The sequence below is a fragment of the Myxine glutinosa genome, chromosome 13 (assembly GCF_964187855.1).
Source record: "Myxine glutinosa chromosome 13, kmMyxGlut1.1, whole genome shotgun sequence".
Lineage (NCBI taxonomy): Eukaryota > Metazoa > Chordata > Myxini > Myxiniformes > Myxinidae > Myxine > Myxine glutinosa.
The window spans coordinates 10,936,804-10,957,211 of NC_136273.1; the positions used below are offsets into that span (position 1 = coordinate 10,936,804).

A 20,408-nucleotide genomic window follows, 5' to 3' on the forward strand; every position below is an offset into this window, starting at 1 on the left:
TTCTATTAGCCAATTGATAAATTATTTAATTATTTTATGATTATTATTTATTTATTTTCATTATTAATCATTTATTTATTTTCTTTCTCATCTGGGCAATATCTCAGGCACCTTTTGAGCTAGGAAGCTAATATTTGGACAGGATAGTGACCAAGTGATGTGGCTATCAAGGATATTTTTGATTTATTGATTAATCAATTAATCATTTAATTTTTTTCGATTAACGACTTATTTAATTTTCAAAAAGTTACAGCTTTGAATGAAGCACTGGTAGTTTAGGTATGCTATTAGCCAATTGATCAATAAAATATTGTTACGTTTGTAGGGGGTAGGCAGTGATTACTTTAGTCCAGGTAGATTTGTATGGATTAGTGTACTCCGATTGTCGTGAAGAGGAAGAACCATCATGTAATAAGTAGGGCTCTGGTAAATCGTGTGTTCGGATTAAGGTGCATCTTCGTCCCCATTACAAGGAGTGGGGCATGTTAACCAGCTCAGGGATTATGGGTAAATTATCCCTTGTATGTCGAGTCCTCTGTAATTTATCCATATGTCCCTTTTGGCACCACACCATAGACACGTAGCCAGAATCCCACATTTAAACGCCCTAATAAAAACATACCAGAAGCCAGGACATTGAGCGCTGCCGCTGACAACCCTGACTTGGGAAGCACACAGGTCAGGCAGGCCGAGGCCACGCCCACAAGGGCAGTTATTGGGCAGGGTTGGTAAGAAGCACACACTGATTGGGGAGGCAGGACAGATGACGTCAGAAGCTGGACGATGAAGAAACGCGCTGGCGGACATTTTTTCTTCTCGTGCTGGAGACGACAGCGCACGGTCGCAATTCTCTCTTGCGCCCTTCTCGTTCTGGATGCCATAGCGAACGGTCGTGATTGCTCCTCTCCTCCCCCCCCCTTCTCAAGGTTTTGGGTCTGGCAGTAACGTGGGCCGGCATCTCCTCCCCATTCCCCTGTTTGTCTGGTGTCTGGGCATTGAGAGCGAATATTCCCTCTTGCGCCTCTCGTTCCAAAAGCGATAGCGGACGGTTGGGTTTCGCTCTCTATACGGGGAGGCTTCATCGCGAGCAGTCGTGTTCCAGCATTGGGCTGGTGGTCGTGAGGCGGAAGAGCCGCGGATCGAGTGCTGCAGTTTCGCACCAAGGACAAAGACGGGCACGGCTGGGAAGAGCGAGCTGCACGCGGGCCGTTCAATTCGCGCGGAAGGCCTGTTTCGCGCAGGCGGGCGTGGCCTAGCCTAGTGAACGAGGGCATACTGAGGCCCAGCAGCGCGGGAGCGAGCGGATTTCCCGCCAACACCAGAGTCACGTCCAGACTGCGCGCCCGGGGCCTGGACGATTCCTGGCGAGACGCACCAGCGATCAGTGCCAAGTGCACTAAATAACCACACACCTTAATTTTATCCAACATTTATTTTATCCCTCGTCTGTGTTTGTGTCTGTTGTGGGGACGTCCCAATTTAGGAATTTATTTGACCGTGTTTTTATTTTGTATTACCAGCATTTCTTTTAATAAAGCCGGTATTTTGGACACTTCAAATCCGTTTTCGGTCGAGTTATTTTTTGCAGGTATGAGGACTGCCTGTGGGATCGGTTCAGGAAGGTGCTCTTCAGCATCATCCGCCTCCTACTCCTCCTTTCCCCACCCCCCCCCCCCCCCCCGCGTGTATTAACTCCACCACATTTTGAACCGAGTGCCTCGAAGTAGAGCTCGTTTGGCCTTCTGTGCTACCCTGAGGTATTTTTAAGGGTAGTCACGCAACAATATTTTATGAACATTATTTATTGATTTTAATTAAGCAATTAATCAATCAATTATTGTAAACCTCTCCCACCCAATGCAGTCTCTCTGAGCTGCACGGGGGTATTGCCGGGCGCCTCTGGCTCCCCGGCAATGCTGCGCTGGAGGATATTTATTTATTTGGCATGGGGGCGGTGTTCTTTGAATGTATCTGTACTTGTTTAATGTTGTTGTTACTTTTGTTATTAGAAGAGGCTTTGAAAAACGCCATGATAAAGCTATCTTAACACGGATATACACCTCAACACGCAACCTCCTTGGGGGAAACCCTCTTAGGGTGGGGGTGGGGTGGGGGAGGTAGGAGGGATTGTGGGAAGTTAAATTGCTCCAACCTCCATCGTGTGACCCTTAATCCTCTTGTCAAATTTGATTGCGATTGGATAACGACCGAATGTATTGTGGTCAAAAATCGTCAGGCAGACAGACACCAAATTGAATATTTTAGTTTGAATAGAGCTGTGATTTGCTGTCCTGCAGAGTTGTGCTGATATGCCATTATCACCCCTCACCCCCTCCACAGATAGACCTGAAACATCATCAAGAAAGTCAATGCAGTTTGTTCTGCTAGTTGGACCCTCAGAAGTGCCCCGTGGGTGCCGATAGACTCTCCGCATTGGTTGTCATCTTCTTTAGTAGATATTAGAAGGTGTCACGGAGCCCTTCCAAGGCCCAAACTATCCACCACCTTTTTATTAGGATCATTTAAGGACCAGGTTTTTGACATTTCATCACTGGAACATGTTCCTGTTCACCTATCTTTGTTCCGAGGGTTCAATTTCAGAATTGCCACTGAACCCCGGATAGCCTTGGATTTTACATTTCCCAGTTTAGTCGAGCCAGATTTACTCATGTTTCAATTTTTGCTTCTGGACCAGGTTTTTAGTCTGTTGAAAAGGACCCCCTTCCACCCCACCCCACAATATACAGATAAATCATGAGTGCTTTAAAAATGATTGTTTGACAACATTTTGGGTCTTGTTATTGCACAATGTTTTTGAGAGCGAGATCATATGAGACGAAGTGAGTACGCAGCCGGATTACCAAAGGTGAAGCTGGTCCACTGGTGATCTCAGCGATACAATGCACTATCGGATGGAAGGAATGCTGTTGAATGGATATCCGAGACTACCTTATTAATCGAATGCGAAGTCGCAGTCGTGGTTTTGTCAAGTTCGATTATTTATTGCATGGATTGTAACCTTTGATAGCATTTTGTAAATAAAGAATATAAAGTTACGTCATGCTTTGTCAGTCATAGTAGATGGTCCGGTTTGAAAACGGTCCATTCTGACAACTGTGAGGACTGTCACATTCAAAAAGAAAAGATCGTGCTAAATGCAGGTGCAGCCCAATCTGATAAGAAAAAGATGGAGGCAGGCGTTGCAACTTCTACATCTCCATGCGCAAGTCAAATAACAGGAAGGTGACCTGACCAGAAGGATTTGCTAACTCAAACCAGACAGCCATTTCTTTTCATTTGTTAATACAGGTCAAAGTTTAAAAGTCATTTTCATAATCTTTGCCCAATTTCTAATTTCCATCGCTTTGCAAAGTTCAGCATTTAAAAATACCCTGAAGAATCCACATTGGAAATTCTAACCCGACTTCATAACGTGATGAGACGAAGAACATAAATGTGTTCAGAAGAATGCGGTCACGTTCTCCAAAAGGAATCGGTTAACACCCCTTTGGCTGGTGGAATGTGTCTTGTTCTCAGAATGAGCTGGAGAAAGGAATGGGGAATGGAAAGAGGGGAATGCACCAGAAAACATAATTAATCAATCATAAACTGAACTCGGAAGGAGGTATAAATAGCAAATGTGAGATTATGAGGAAAGAATGATGAGCAAATAAACGGTTTCCAATTACTTATCCAAACTCAGACCATTTATTGAAGTGTCCTCACCTGTATGAAGGTGTCCAGGCGGTTAAACGGTCCCATTTGGTCCGAGTTCGATACAGCTTTGATCCTGATGGGGACATTAGCGGGGCAGGTGGATAGAACCGACCAACAGGGTTAGATTGACACAAAGACTCTAAACGACGACGATGTGAATGATTGAAGAGAGCCCAAGAAAGATTGATGTTTTCTCACCGGACAAAATACTCTTTCTGCAACAGGAGCAGCAACTTCCAGAACTGACCCTTGTAGTGCAGCACCATCGCTGACCCTGCCACCTGGCATGTACAAAACAAAAAAGGAAACAAAGCACCTGTTGGAATAAAAACAAGTCTTCAACAGAAAGACCAGGACCCATAATTTCAAACATAACATACATCAGACTTCCACCATTCAGCAGATCTCTCCTTTTTTGCAGCAAAAATGGTTTATGAAAAGTTTAATTGTGAAGGCAGTTTACCTGCTGATGCAACGACCGGAAAAGGCGCTGCTTGGGAGTAACTTAAAAGCGCACGCACACGCGCACACATTGACTGACTCTTTCTTCTCAAAAATCAAAACGAACACAGAAGTTTATTAAACCAACTATTTATGAATGTATTACTCCTCTCCACATGGTCAAATTTGTCCAAATGATGGGGTAAGGATTTGACACCATCTGCGAAGAATCTTAAAAGCATGGGTCAGTCATCACCTTCAGTCATCAAAAACACCAAGTTAACAATAATCAGGAATTATATACCGCAGGCCAACGAGGGATTAACGATTTTAAAACTTCAATGTTTTCCATATTGAAATCCAATGTATCAAACCTCCAGGAAGTCAAAGATCAGCGTGGGCGTGAGTTCAGGCACTGGTTCAAGGTTCAAGGTCTGACTGAGCCATCGCCAACCAAAGCAGAAACCATGTTGTGAAGTCTGCACATACACAAGTTCGGGTTCACAGTAATCCAAGCAAATATTATTCGCAACAAGAACGTAATTTTACCACAGATGGAATACACTACTGGTCAAAAGTTTTAGGACACCTCAATTTTTCCAGTTTTTATTGAAATTTACACAGCTTAATATCTCGATGTACTCTGAAATTAAGCATAGAACAAATACACAATTGGAGATGAAAAGGAAATCATAGAATCATTTTGTTTAACAAAATGCAATTTAAATTTAGACTCAGCAAAGTAGCACACCTTTTGCAGATATAACCGCCGAACACACTCGTGGCATTCTTTCTACAATGGAAATCAAATATTGTTTGGGAAGTTCCTCCCAACACTGTTGCAGAAGTTCCCACGAATGTGTTGCACTTGTAGGTTGCTTTGCTTTCACCCTTCTGTCCAGTTCATCCCAAACCAGCTCGATGGGGTTTAAGTCTGGAGACTGTGCTGGCCATTCCATGATTTGAAGCCTACCGTTTTTTGTTTTTTTTTTGTTTTTTTTTTGTATACAAGATCGAGGCTCGTGAAAGAGCGAACATTAATCACACAGAAAGACAAACAGACACATAAAACAAATAACATCGGGAGCGGTAGACAAGATGGGGAGAGAGGGGGAAGGACACAAACACAACATTTGAGAGCAGGGACCGAGAGACATGGACACATCGAGAGAACTGTGGGAGGGAGAGGGCTTTGGGGGAGAGGCATGGGAAGGGGGGGGGGGGGGGGGTGGGAGAGGTATAAAACATATGGACACTGCCAGGACTTCCAGGAAAGAAGTTGGAATTTCAAACAAGGTGGATCTGGGGTGAATTAGCGGGGGTAGAAAAGATCAAGGTTTTGGATGGGGGAAGATAAGAGATTGTGGTGAACAGCTGTTTTAAAGACCTGGAGGGAGGAGTGTGATTGAAGTGAGTGTGGGAGTTTGTTCCAGAGGCGGGAGAAAAGAGGAATGAAAGAGTGAAGGTGAGCAGAGAGCCGAGATTTCGGCAGTTTAACCATCAGAGGGTTGCTGGCAGATCTTGTGCGACCTGTAGGAATATTTGGGGGACAGAGCACAGAGAGAGCTGGGGGAGCAAGGCCGGAGAGGAGTCGGTAGAAGACAGAAAGACCACCTACCTGCCTGCGGTGAGTGAGTGAAAGGCCCTCAGAGATAGCTTCATCGCGGGAGATTCCAATGATTCTGAAAGCTTTGGATTCAACAGCGTGAAGCCGAGCCAGGTGTGAGGCAGGAGCACCAGCCCATAGGGGAGAACAGTATTCCATTGAGCTGCGGATGAAAGCCTTGTATGTGGTGAGGAGCTCAGGTGTGCCTAGGAAGGACTTCACACGACGGAGGATGCCCAGTCGGCGACTGGCTTTGGAGGCCAGCTTGGAAATGTGGTTTTCCCAAGAAAGATGATGGCAGATAGTGAGACCCAAAAGCTTGAGCGACAGAACTTCTTGGAGAGGATTGTTGAGAAAGTAGATGGGAGGGTTGTCCAGTCGATCTTTTCGGAGAGACATAGTAAGAGTGTGAGATTTGTCAGGATTGAAAGACATGTTCCACTTGTTTGACCAGTCTGTGATTTTGTCCAGGTCTTCAGAGAGTGAGGAGGCTGCAGACTGCCGATCTGAGGGAAGAGGCATGGAGCGGCAGAGAGTGGAGTCATCAGCAAAGAGAAAGAGAGATTTTTACAGAGAGTCGGAGAGATCATTGATAAAGACCAGAAAAAGCACAGGGCCCAGCACATTGCCTTGGGGAACTCCAGCCTGAACAGGAAGGGGAGATGAGAGAAATCCATTCAGGGCCACACGTTGACTACGACCAGAGAGGAAGTCCGCAAGCCATGCATGGAGATTTCCATGGATACCATAGGAGGAGAGTTTGGTGAGCAGAGCTGGGTGCCAGACCGTATCGAAGGCACGTGATATGTCAAGGGAGACCGCTCTGATTTCCTGTTTGGCATTGAGGACCTCCATCCATTGTTGAGACAGCAGAAGCAGCATGTCCAGAGTAGAGTGACCTGGTCTGAAACCAAATTGATCATCAGAGATCAAGCCATTGGAGAAGAGGAAAGATTTCATATCCGAAGCAATGATGGATTCCATGACTTTGCTGATAATTGGGAGCAGGCTGATTGGTCTGTAGTTGCAAGGATCTGTTTTTGCACCTTTTTTGTGTAAAGCGGTAATGTTTGCTGATTGCCAGGATGCTGGCAGATGACCTTGAGCAAAAGATAGGGTGAAAAGAACAGAGAGAGGGTGAGATAGAGCGGCACAGCAGGATTTTAGGACCCATGGGCTGATGCCGTTTGGTCCAGTTGCAGAATCAGAGTCGAGGTTTGACAAAAACTCCTCCACCTTGTCAGGAGAGAAGGACACAGAGTCCAGGAGCAGTTGGGTTCGACTGGGAAAGGTGGGAACAGAGAGAGATGGGTTTGGGACTAAGGATTTTGAGGCAAACACCGAGTTGAGGCATTCGGCTTTGTCACGTGCGATGTCAACTGTGTAGCCATTTGAGGTAAGGGAGGGGATGGAGGGGGAACAAACACCAGAAACGGATTTGACCAGACGCCACCAGGATTTGGAGGAAGGAGACAGGTTTGAGAGTTCATTCTTGAGTGAGGAGAGATAGTGCTTCCTGGCACTCCTGAGGGTAGACACACACTTGTTCCGAGCTTGGTGGAAGGAACTGAGATTGCCTTCAGTTGGATTAGCCTTCCAAGAGGCAAAGGCAAGTTGTTTCAGGACAACTGCCTCACCACAAGATTCAGTGTACCATGGACGGGAGGAAGGGTAAGACAACTGAAGGCGAGATGGGATAAATCTGTGCATGAGAGAGAGCAGTTTGCTTTGGAAGAATTCCCAGGAAGAATTGATGTCAGAGGCAGTGGAGATGGGAGACCAATCCAGACGATTGATGGCTGCTTGAAGGCCGTCCCAGTCGGCCTGAGTGAAATGCCAGACTCGTCGACGCTGAGGAGGCTCTCTGAGAATGGCCAGAGAGATGTCCACTTTGACAAGCACATGATCAGAAGAACCGATTGGAGCAGAAGAAGAGCAGCAGACATTAGCAGGGAAGTTTGTCATAACCAAGTCTAGAAGAGAAGATACTCCATTGGCTGAGATCCGGGTCGGGAAATTGACAGATTGTGTCAATCCCAGTGAGTCACAGAAGTCCTTTGCTGAGGTGCCATGACTGGTGAGAGGAACCCACACCCAACCAGGTGGCATGATGACAGTTGAAGTCACCACATATGAGGAAGAGAGAGTTGGGATGAGTGGATAGAAGTTGGTCCATGTTGTCAGACAGTGAAATGTAGATGGAGTCATCACTGTTTGGGGGACGGTACAGAACACATATGAACAAAAGGTGGGAGCGGAGAGGAAGCCGTAGCCAGAGGTACTCCTGTGGGTGAGGAGGAGAGAGGGCAGTGCAAGGAGAGTGAGGAAGAGAGTTTTTGATAAAGATAGCCACCCCACCACCAGGCCGAGGCTCAGGTCTATCATACCGGAGGAGGGAGTAACCAGGAAGAGATTTTTTATTGTTTTTATTTTTTGTATACAAGATCGAGGCTCGTGAAAGAGCGAACATTAATCACACAGAAAGACAAACAGACACACAAAACAAATAACATCGGGAGCGGTAGAAAAGATGGGGAGAGAGGGGGAAGGACACAAACACAACATTTGAGAGCAGGGACCGAGAGACATAGAGACATCGAGAGAACTGTGGGAGGGAGAGGGCTTTGGGGGGGAGGCATGGGAAGGGGGGGGGGGGGGGTGGCAGAGGTATAAAACATATGGACACTGCCAGGACTTCCAGGAAAGAAGTTGGAATTTCAAACAAGGTGGATATCTGGGGTGAATTTGTGGGGGTAGAAAAGATCAAGGTTTTGGATGGGGGAAGATAAGAGATGGTGGTGAACAGCTGTTTTAAAGACCTGGAGGGAGGAGTGTGATTGAAGTGAGTGTGGGAGTTTGTTCCAGAGGCGGGAGAAAAGAGGAATGAAAGAGTGAAGGTGAGCAGAGAGCTGAGATTTCGGCAGTTTAACCATCAGAGGGTGGCTGGCAGATCTTGTGCGACCTGTAGGAATATTTGGGGGACAGAGCACAGAGAGAGAGAGCTGGGGGAGCAAGGCCGGAGAGGAGTCGGTAGAAGACAGAAAGACCACCTACCTGCCTGCGGTCAGTGAGTGAAAGGCCCTTGGAGTTAGCTTCATCGCGGGAGATTCCAATGATTCTGAAAGCTTTGGATTCAACAGCGTGAAGCCGAGCAAGGTGAGGCAGGAGCACCAGCCCATAGGGGAGAACAGTATTCCATTGAGCTGCGGATGAAAGCCTTGTATGTGGTGAGGAGCTCAGGTGTGCCTAGGAAGGACTTCGCACGACGGAGGATGCCCAGTCGGCGACTGGCTTTGGAGGCCAGCTTGGAAAGAAGGAGATGGCCTCCCCCCCAATACCGACGTGCAGATCATAGAGGCTGCATTGGGGGGGAGAGGTGTACGATAATTGATTGATTAATTGCATAATTAAAATCAACAAAAGATTATCATAAGATATTTTCTTAATCAATTGGCTAAGTCTTGTGCTTTTCCTCGAAGGTAGGTTTGACATAGCCTGGAGGTGTGTTTAGGGTCATTATGTTGCTGTAGGATGAACCCCTGACCAACTAGGCGTATACCAGAGGGTATTGCATGGCGCTGCAAAATGCTGTGGTAGCCCTTTTGGTTCAGGGTGCCAATCACTCTGTGCAAGTCGCCGACTCTGGATCCAGCAAAAGAGCCCCAGACCATCACGCCTCCTCCTCCATGTTTGACAGTTGGTGTCACACACTGAGGAACCATCCTTTCGCCTACTCGACGGCGTACAAAAACCCTGCGTGATGAACCAAAGATTTCATTTTGATTTATCGGTCCATAAGACCTTCTTCTAGTCTTCTGTAGTCCACTGGCGGTGCTTCGTGGCCCAGGCAAGCCACCTTTTCTTATTTTGCCATCTTAGCAATGGCTTTCTTACTGCCACTCGACCTGTCAAACCTGCAGCTCGAAGTCTTCTCTTCACAGTTGAAACTGAGACTTGCTTACTTCAACCAGTGTTAAGCTGTGCTTGAAGCTGTTGTCCTGTGAGCTGCCTATCACGCAAGCTGTTGATTCTCAGAAACTTGTCTTCTGATTCTGTTGTGGCTTTGGGTCTGCCAGACCGCTTCCTCTCAGAGTTTCCTCCAGTTTCCAATATACTACTTCCTGCAGTGCAATATTGTCCCAATAATGCTTCAGAGGGTGTAATAACAGTCTGTTCCAATTCTGCTTTCGAACAGACAGGGGGTTTGTAATCAAGTAATCAGCAGAGGTTGGGACACCTGTAGGAATTGTTTGCATCAACTTTCAAGGCTTAATTGACTTACATTGCTGCAGAACAGCTGTAAATTGTTGACCCATTACTTGTTCCCTGAAGACGGCCTTTTTTTTTTTTTTTACAATATAACTGTGCAATTTACATTTTTTCCCGGTTTTGCTAACCTAAACTTTTTTTTTTAACCTCGAGCAGTTTACTGCTTACCTTTGTACCATTTCAGGTTATTCACTGGAAATTAAACTGCGTAAATTTCAAAAAAAACTGGAAAAATTGAGGTGTTCTAAAACTTGTGACCGGTAGTGTATATTATTGCATGTGTCATTTAAACCTGACAACAATGAGACCGTTAGTTAAAAAATTTTTTTTTATATTTAAAAAAATCAAGATTTCTACCTTACATGACAAATTTAATATGACCGGCCATTTGTATAATTGCCAAGAATGTCATGGTTGGATAACTGGCACAGGTAAGTAATAAATAATAAAGGAAGTGAAAAACAAGTACCGACACATTCAAATTACACCGCCCCCATGGCAAATACATAAATATCCTCCTGGGCGCCTATTGGCGCCCGGTGATACCGACGTGCAGATCATAGAGGCTGCATTGGGAGGGAGAGGTGTACGATAATTGATTGATTAATTGCATAATTAAAATCAACAAAAGATTATCATAAGATATTTTCTTAATCAATTGGCTAATGGCATAACTAAACCACTAGTGCTTCATCCGAAGCTGTATCTTTTAGAAATTTAATTAAATAAGTCATCAATATATTTTTAAAATAATTAATTGATTAATCAATAAATAATTGATTAAATGCTTAATCAATAAATCAAAAATATCCTTTATAGCCACATCACTTGATCACTGTCATGTCCAAATATTAGCTTCCTAGCTCAAAAGGTTCCTGAGATATTGCCCAGATGAGAAAGAAAATAAATGATTAATAATGAAAATAAATAAATAATAATCATAAAAAATTAAATCGTTAATCAATTGGCTAATGGAATACATAAACCACCACCATTTCATCCGAATCTGTAACTTAAAAAATAATTATTAATTAAGTCATTCATTGAATAATTAAATAATTAATCGATTAATTGATTCATCAATAAAGCAAAAATAATCTTTTCAGCCAAATCACTTGGTCATTAGCATGTCCAAATATCAGCTTCCAAATTCAAAAGGTGCCCGAGATAATGCCCAGTAGAGAAAGGAAATGTATAAGCACTTAATTAATCACTAATAATTAAACAGCTAATCAATTCATTGATTAATCCCCCCAAAAAATACTGTTTTTGACAAAGTACTTGCTCACTATTGTGCCGAAATTTCAGCTTCCTCGCTCAAAGGATGGCTGAGATATCACCCGGACAAACAAGAAAACAAGAAAAGAAAACAACCAAAGTGAAAACTGAGTACTACCTTTCAGCATGCGTCATTGCCAAGCCACCTAAGGTGCCCGGAAATGACGTTATGTAGCGCCTGGAGATGGCATAGGAAAGGAGCGGTGTACAATGATACAGCATAGAAGGAACTGATACCTTATGCAGATGTGTCGGTGGCCGAGCAACCAAGATGGCTGCATATAACCGCATCATGCCAGACATGCGTTTCAGGAAATTATCTTGCTTTTCCAGAACATCGTCAGAATACTTGTATCCCAAGATCCTGCATTTGCAAAAATGAAAAAAAGCTTGGTTAGCATTAGCATATTGTCAAGTCCATAACCGATGAAGACCAGCCTTGGACAGACAGCCGAACGTTGCTTTCACAACCTCTGAGGCGTATTTCGAAACTTGGCGGAATTATCTTTTCGCGAGCGCAGGAAAGGCCCGAAGTCTATCTAATCAGATGGGCCGCCACGCGGTTTAACGACTCAAACCCACAAACAAGTAAACAGACACAACAAGGAAGTAAAATGCAACAAATAATGAGTTTAATGAAAATAATGCAAGGCTAAAAAATGAAAGGTAAAGTCAAACTAATTCCTCTATTGAGGCTCCTCCACTCAGACTCATATACAAACAAGGGGAAAACAAAAGTAAAAATAAAATGTTTCTGCCGGCCAGCACTTAACTCTGGTCTCGACGAGCGCTTGGTGGGGTCGCCTCAAACCACCGCGTAGGAAACGCACAAGATGGCATGGAGTCGCTCCCCATGACGCCACTAACGTGAGGCAACTTGTGCAGACGGTCCTCTTTCGCTCTCCTCTCGGTCGAAAGCGCTATGAGCTCCCCGAACCGTCGCATTATTGCTCTTCCTTACGATGGGAGTTGTCCACAAAAACTCCCCCACAGCTCCGATGTTTCTCTCAGGCGCACACGACACGAAGCGCAGCTGTCACAAAGCCAGTTCAAGAGAGAGGCAAAAATGCGCCCGCTTGCCACGCAGCCCAGAACAGAGAGAGAGTGAGGGGAGTGGTGGGGAAAGGGGAGGGGGGGAAAGTGTGCACCCTACCTTTGTTCCTCGCTGATGTCACTCCCCGACCAATCCTAACGTCCCATTACATCATCCCATGGCTCCTTAACCAGTTACGAAGTTCAGGGCATGGTTTCTCCACAATGGGTCATCAGGGGCGGAGTCTAGCCGCCGTTCGGGAATGTTCGGATGAAGTCGGCGGTCATGGGGCGGGGTTTACTTGCCTGATGGAATGTGCGTGTACTGTCAGCAATGTTGGTTTAATGGTCGTTGTTGTAACATGGCCGATTGCTTGGCTGGCCGAGTTTTGATGAAATAAAACAGAAGGAAAAAAATCACAGGGGCAATTACACACTGGGGATTATCCTTAAGCCCTACCTAATTAGCATAGCTCCACCCCCTCATATGGAGACACATATACGATCTTATGCTCGACAGATTCCCTACTTATTACATGCGGATTCTTCTTCTTCACGTCACACGGTCCATGCCAATTTACACAATCCTGACTTCACTTAGGTATTTCATCTCTACCCCCACAAACGTAACAGTATTGTTTTCTGCTTACCAATTCAAGACAAATGTAAACTAGAATTTAATGCTTCCTGCCTGGCCTACTAACCTGAAGTAATCATCCTGAGACTGAGTTGATAAGCGAGCTAGATGGCGTGGTACGACATAAGGGCACCGACGGTTAAGGGCAGCCAATAAGAGTTGCCCAAACGTTGGATACTCTTCCCATACGCCACATGCAACAGCAGCCAATGGGAAGGCTGCCTCATGGTGGGAAGCAACCTCTTCTTCACCTTGACACTGGCATGCATGACAAATCACAAATGGATGCAGTGTTGGAGAGCAAGGCATTAATGTCAAGTAGAATACTGGAAAAAAACACAACTATAACTTAAGTTCATCCCTGTAATTTGATTAGAGTTGTGTTAGGCTTCCACTGGGTAAGGGGCAGAGAAAGGGAAGGGGGTGAGGGGGCAAAATTATGGATAGAGGGGGGAAAAAAGAAGAAAAATACAAATATACACTGTTGAAGCATAGACTTGTAAGCATGCATACGGATCACAGGTTGAGCCCAAAGGTGTAGCAACTTGCAGCATGGTTTCATTGGTATTGTGCATTGGGGTGCATTTGTTACCTCCGCCACCAAAGGTGGATGGAGGTTATGTTTTCACCCCTGTCTGTCTGTCTGTTTGTTTGTCCGTTTGTGAACAAAATATCTCAAAACGTTGGACGGATTCGGACGAAATTTGGCAGAGAGGTAGCGTATGTGACACTGACGAAATGATTAGATTTTGGTGAAGATCCAGATTCTGATCCGGCTATTAAAATTTTTAAAGTGATTCTTCACCATTGGGAGATTGGGCCAAAAACGATACATAGCAGGATATCTCAAAAAGTTGTGGACGGATTTGGAAGAAACTTGGTGGACCGGTTGGGTGTCTGACAAGGACGATTTGATTCGATTTTGGTGAAGATCTGAATATGGATTCGGATATGAGAATTATTTAATTTTTAAAGTGATTATTCACCATTGGGAGATCGGGCCAAAAACGATACATAGCAGTCAATTCAAAAAGTTATGGATGAAAAAGTTATGGATGGATTTGGACGAAACTTGTTGGACAGGTTGTGTGTGTGACAAGGAAGAATAGATTCGATTTTGGTGAAGATTCGGATCCAGCTAGTAGAATTTTTTAAGTGATTTTTTTTTTTTCGTATACATAATCGAGGCTCGTGAAAGAGCTAACATTTATCACACAAACAAATCAAACAGGCAAACAAACAAAGTATATAAAAAGGGGAGCGGTAGACAATATGGGGAGAGAAGGGGAAGCACATAAACACAACATTTGAGGGGAGGTGGGAGGGAGAGGGAGAGGGCTTGGGGGGAGGCGGCGTGGGAAGGGGGGTGGGTGGGGGAAGTATAAACACAAGGACACCAAGGACTTCCAGGAAAGAAGTTGGTATTTCAAAAAAGTGGATTTGGGGTGAAATTAGAGATTTCACAAATTAGATTCAGATTCATATATTCAAATAAAATATTATTCTATTTTATAAAATATTTTATAAAATATAATATTTTATAAAATATATTTTATAAAATATAAAAATATAATTAAAATATAATTTTAAATAAATATTCAAATAAAAAGCAAATTAGATTCTTCACCATTGAGTGATATGGCCAACCAGGTGAAGGTATGCTCTCTACCGAGTGCCGTTCTTGTTCACTTTTCTATATTGTATGGTGGTGAAGCCAATACCTAGTAAAACGAGTTGGTTTGTTTTCGTACTCAAATCTAGGCTCGTGGAAGAATGTGGTGACATCGGGCAAAAAAAAGTACCGAACTGAGAATGATAAATGAGACAACAGTTTGACAAATAAGGGAATGAAGGAAGAGAAAAAGAGGAAAGAGAGGAGTGAAGGAAATACAGTAACCTGCAAGTGGGAAGGTATGGCTAAGAGGAAGGATTGCAGGTAGGGATGGAGGCGGTGAGTAAGAGAGTTGGGCGAGGTAGGGCTAATAGGAAGGATTGCAGGTAGGGATGGAGGCGGTGAGTAAGAGAGTTGGGTGAGGTAGGGCTAATAGGAAGGATTGCAGGTAAGGGTGGGAGAGATGAGTAAGAGGGTTGGGTTACGTATGGCGAAGAGGAAGGATTGCAGGTAGGGATGGAGGCGGTGAGTAAGAGAGTTGGTTGAGGTAGGGCTAATAGGAAGGATTGCAGGTAAGGGTGGGAGAGATGAGTAAGAGGGTTGGATTACGTTTGGCTAAGAGGAAGGATTGCAGGTAGGGATGGAGGCGGTGAGTAAGAGAGTTGGTTGAGGTAGGGCTAATAGGAAGGATTGCAGGTAAGGGTGGGAGAGATGAGTAAGAGGGTTGGATTACGTTTGGCTAAGAGGAAGGATTGCAGGTAGGGATGGAGGCGGTGAGTAAGAGAGTTGGGTGAGGTAGGGCTAATAGGAAGGATTGCAGGTAGGGGTGGGAGAGATGAGTAAGAGGGTTGGGTTACGTAGGACTAATAGGAAGGATTGCAGGTAGGGATGGAGGTGGTGAGTTAGAGAGTTGGGTGAGCTAGGACTAATAGGAAGGATTGCAGGTAGGGATGGAGGCGGTGAGTTCGAGAGTTGGGTGAGGTAGGGCTAATAGGAAGGATTGCAGGTAGGGATGGAGGCGGTGAGTAAGAGGGTTGGGTTACGTAAGGCTAATAGGAAGGATTGCAGGTAGGTGTGGGGTGACATGAAACGTGGTGCACCGTTTACTTGAAGTCCTGAAGGGAAGTGTGTGATTGAACTGTGTCTGGAAGGCAGACCACAAACGGGAGAAAAGAGAAACAAAAGAGTTGGAGATGTGTGGAAAGCCTGGATTTTTGAGGTTTAACAAGGAGATGGTTTACTGGAAGAATATGCATGTCCTGGAGGAGTTGGGGAGGGACAGGGGGCTAAGAAAGCAGATGGAGCTAAACCAGAGGAGAGGTGGTACAAAATAGAGAGCACACAAACTTAACACCAGTGGCATAATCGACCGATATGCCTCTGCCCACATTATTACATCACTATACATACTTGTACCAAGTTTGATTTAAATCCCTTCAGCTGTTGTCAAGTTATCATATTTTTACCTGATATGACTTCTGACCTTTGACTTCTTGACCCCAAATTTAATCAGTTCATGTTTACATCATATATACCTGTACCAAGTTTGTTCAAAATCCTATCACTTGTTCACAGGTGGTTGTGGGAACATACTTTTTACTTAACATTACCTCAGCCTATCTTTACATCATTATATACACCTGTTCCAAGGTTGAATTAGATCCCTTCAGCCAATCTCAAGTTATAAACCATAAACCTATTACACTTTGACCTTTGACCTCAAAATCAAGTAAGTTCATCTTTACATCACAATACATACTTGTATCTACTTTGGTCAGAATCCCATCACTGGTTCACAAGTTATCGCAGTAACAGGATTTTTACCTAACATGACCTCTGACCTTGTCACCCCAAAATCGAATCATTTCATCGTTACCTCACTATACATACCTGCACCAAGTTTGACTCAGACTCCTTCATCCATTCTCAATTTATCACAGTAACAGGATTTTTACCTAACATGACCTCTGACCTTGTCACCCCAAAATCGAATCATTTCATTGTGACCTCACTATACATACCTGCACCAAGTTTGACTCAGACTCCTTCAGCCATTCTCAATTTATCGCAGTAACAGGATTTTTACCTAACATGACCTCTGACCTTTGACCTCATCACCCCAAAATCTAATCATTTAATCGTTACCTCGCTAAACATACCTGCACTAAGTTTGACTAAGACTCCTTCAGCCATTCTCAAGTTATCGTAGTAACAGGATTTTTACCTAACATGACCTTTGACCTCATCACCCCAAAATCTAATCATTTAATCGTTACCTCGCTAAACATACCTGCACCGAGTTTGACTAAGACTCCTTCAGCAATTCTCAATTTATCGCAGTAACAGGATTTTTACCTAACATGACCGCTGACCTTTGACCTCATCACCCCAAAATCTAATCATTTAATCATTACCTCGCTAAACATACCCGCACTAAGTTTGACTAAGACTCCTTCAGCCATTCTCAAGTTATCGTAGTAACAGGATTTTTACCTAACATGACCGCTGACCTTTGACCTCATCACCCCAAAATCTAATCATTTAATCGTTACCTCGCTAAACATACCCGCACTAAGTTTGACTAAGACTCCTTCAGCCATTCTCAATTTATCGCAGTAACAGGATTTTTACCTAACATGACCGCTGACCTTTGACCTCATCACCCCAAAATCTAATCATTTAATCATTACCTCGCTAAACATACCCGCACTAAGTTTGACTAAGACTCCTTCAGCCATTCTCAAGTTATCGTAGTAACAGGATTTTTACCTAACATGACCTCTGACCTTTGACCTCATCACCCCAAAATCTAATCATTTAATCGTTACCTCGCTAAACATACCCGCACTAAGTTTGACTAAGACTCCTTCAGCCATTCTCAATTTATCACAGTAACAGGATTTTTACCTAACATGACCTCTGACCTTTGACCTCATCACCCCAAAATCTAATCATTTAATCGTACCTCGCTAAACATACCCGCACTAAGTTTGACTAAGACTCCTTCAGCCATTCTCAATTTATCACAGTAACAGGATTTTTACCTAACATGACCTCTGACCTTTGACCTCATCACCCCAAAATCTAATCATTTAATCGTACCTCGCTAAACATACCCGCACTAAGTTTGACTAAGACTCCTTCAGCCATTCTCAATTTATCGCAGTAACAGGATTTTTACCTAACATGACCTCTGACCTTTGACCTCATCACCCCAAAATCTAATCATTTAATCGTACCTCGCTAAACATACCCGCACTAAGTTTGACTAAGACTCCTTCAGCCATTCTCAATTTATCGCAGTAACAGGATTTTTACCTAACATGACCTCTGACCTTTGACCTCATCACCCCAAAATCTAATCATTTAATCGTACCTCGCTAAACATACCCGCACTAAGTTTGACTAAGACTCCTTCAGCCATTCTCAATTTATCGCGGTAACAGGATTTTTACCTAACATGACCTCTGACCTTTGACCTCATCACCCCAAAATCTAATCATTTAATCGTACCTCGCTAAACATACCTGCACTAAGTTTGACTAAGACTCCTTCAGCCATTCTCAATTTATCGCGGTAACAGGATTTTTACCTAACATGACCTCTGACCTTTGACCTCATCACCCCAAAATCTAATCATTTAATCGTACCTCGCTAAACATACCTGCACTAAGTTTGACTAAGACTCCTTCAGCCATTCTCAAGTTATCGCGGTAACAGTATTTTTACCTAACATGACCTCTGACCTTTGACCTCATCACCCCAAAATCTAATCATTTAATCATTACCTCGCTAAACATACCCGCACCAAGTTTGACTAAGACTCCTTCAGCCATTCTCAAGTTATCGCGGTAACAGTATTTTTACCTAACATGACCTCTGACCTTTGACCTCATCACCCCAAAATCTAATCATTTAATCGTACCTCGCTAAACATACCTGCACTAAGTTTGACTAAGACTCCTTCAGCCATTCTCAAGTTATCGCGGTAACAGTATTTTTACCTAACATGACCTCTGACCTTTGACCTCATCACCCCAAAATCTAATCATTTAATCATTACCTCGCTAAACATACCCGCACCAAGTTTGACTAAGACTCCTTCAGCCATTCTCAAGTTATCGCGGTAACAGTATTTTTACCTAACATGACCTCTGACCTTTGACCTCATCACCCCAAAATCTAATCATTTAATCGTTACCTCGCTAAACATACCCGCACTAAGCTTGACTAAGACTGCTTCAGCCATTCTCAATTTATCGCGGTAACGAAAACCTATCATGGACAGACGGACGGACGGGCGTTCAGACAGCCGGATGGACAACCCGAAAACATAATGCCTCCGGCGACTTCGTCGGCGGAGGCATAAAAAGTGTTAAAGGAAAAGAAAGCAAGAGTCACCATACCACAAACTTCTCTGCAAGTTTCATCTGTGCAAAAGACAGGCCCTGCGGATGCAATGACACTGAAACCATGTGGCCCCCAGATGTAATGGTTTTTCCAGAGAGAAGCGCCAGCAGCCGACTGAGTATGTCACGCAGATGGGAGCCTGAGAGGTAGAGAGGTTAGGAATGGGAGGCTTCACAAAAATGATGGGCATTTGGAGAGGTAAGATTTAATTCCAATAAGATCCAATAATTGCTGTGTCTGACAGGATGATACAGAGGAAGTGCACTTACCTTTGAGCTGTCTAGTCTTAGTTCGATTCCCGGCCAGACTATAAACTGTCACATTGGTGCTTTGGAGGCAGGGCATTGCAACGTAGTCTGTTGTCCGTCCCTCAGATGGACGTTAATCTGGGGGACCCGTCGGCTAGTATTAGCTGGATGATGTTGAAGATCCCACGGTGCCTTTCATGAAGAGGAAGTGTATTATCGCCAACACCCTGAACAAATTACAAATTCCTTCCTTCAAACAGCAGGTGTTGCTACCCTGGTGTTGGGTTAACCCTGGTGTTGGGTTAGCGGCTAGGGTGCCGGCTTAGGATCCTGGGTTCGAATCCCGGTCAATCGCTGAATTAACACCAGGGGGGTTGACTCAGCCTGTCATCCTTCCGAGGTCGGCTAATTGAGTACCAGTTCACTGGTAATTCCCTGTTTGTCGTTAAAGGCGGCAAAAAGGGTTGGCGTCAGGAAGGGCATCCAGCCGTAAAACATTGCTTCAAAAAGGGGACCGAAAAACAACAACAACCACGGTTCCCGAAAAAGGCCAACCCCCGCTTTGCGGGGAAAAATGGCCTCTAAAGGTGGTTAAACAGCAGGTGTTGGTGTTGGGCTAGGTGGTGTTGCCTGGTGTTGGGCTAGCAGCTAGGGTGCCAGCTTAGGATCCTAGGATCCTGGGTTCGAATCCCAGTTGATCGCTGAATTAACACCAGGGGATCTGCCAGCAAGATCTGCCAGCAACCTTCTTATGGTGAAACTGCCAAAATCAAGACTCTCTGCTCACCTTCACCCTTTCATTCCTCATTTTTCCCGCCTCTGGAACAAACTCCCACACGCTCTTCAATCCCACTCCTCCCTCCAGGTCTTTGAAACAGCTGTTCACCACCATCTCTTATCTTCCCCCATCCAAAACCTTGATCTTTTCTACCCGTTAATCCACCCCAAATCCACGTCCTTCAAATTCCGTCATCCTTCCGAGGTCGGCAAATTGAGTACCAGTTCACTGGCAATTCCCTGCTTGTCGTAAAAGGCGACAAAAAGGGTTGGCGGCAGGAAGGGCATCCGGCCGTAAAACATTGCTTCAAAAAGGGGACCAAAAAACAACAACAACCACGGTCCCCGAAAAAGGCCAACCCCCGCTTGCGGGGAAAAATG

General features: G+C 44.4%; 2 protein-coding genes across 13 annotated transcripts in view; one reads left to right on the top strand and one right to left on the bottom strand.

The window, feature by feature from the left end:
* The window catches only part of LOC137438593 (uncharacterized), a 159,120-nt gene that overhangs the window by 95,356 nt on the left and 43,356 nt on the right, over positions 1-20,408 (top strand). For 7 of the 11 annotated variants that reach the window (XM_068133770.2, XM_078767090.1, XM_078767092.1 and 4 more), the window contains exon 8: positions 2,341-3,056. The exons of 3 other annotated variants lie outside the window; for them this stretch is intronic. In XM_068133770.2, coding sequence (XP_067989871.1) covers positions 2,341-2,388 — 48 coding nt within the window. In that variant the 3' untranslated portion in view covers positions 2,389-3,056. Of the gene's footprint in view, positions 1-2,340; positions 3,057-20,408 lie in introns of those variants that run through there. One more of the 11 variants, XM_068133769.2, reaches the window with a different exon arrangement.
* Positions 2,979-20,408, bottom strand: part of GLE1 (GLE1 RNA export mediator) — a 70,974-nt gene continuing 53,544 nt past the window's right edge. For both annotated transcript variants that reach the window (XM_068133764.2, XM_068133765.2), the window contains 7 exons: positions 18,999-19,141; positions 13,048-13,238; positions 11,549-11,675; positions 4,533-4,637; positions 3,916-3,998; positions 3,727-3,790; positions 2,979-3,543 (listed from right to left, as the gene is read on the bottom strand). In XM_068133764.2, the coding sequence (XP_067989865.2) occupies positions 3,475-3,543; positions 3,727-3,790; positions 3,916-3,998; positions 4,533-4,637; positions 11,549-11,675; positions 13,048-13,238; positions 18,999-19,141 (782 nt within the window). In that variant the 3' untranslated portion in view covers positions 2,979-3,474. The remainder of the gene's footprint in view (positions 3,544-3,726; positions 3,791-3,915; positions 3,999-4,532; positions 4,638-11,548; positions 11,676-13,047; positions 13,239-18,998; positions 19,142-20,408) is intronic.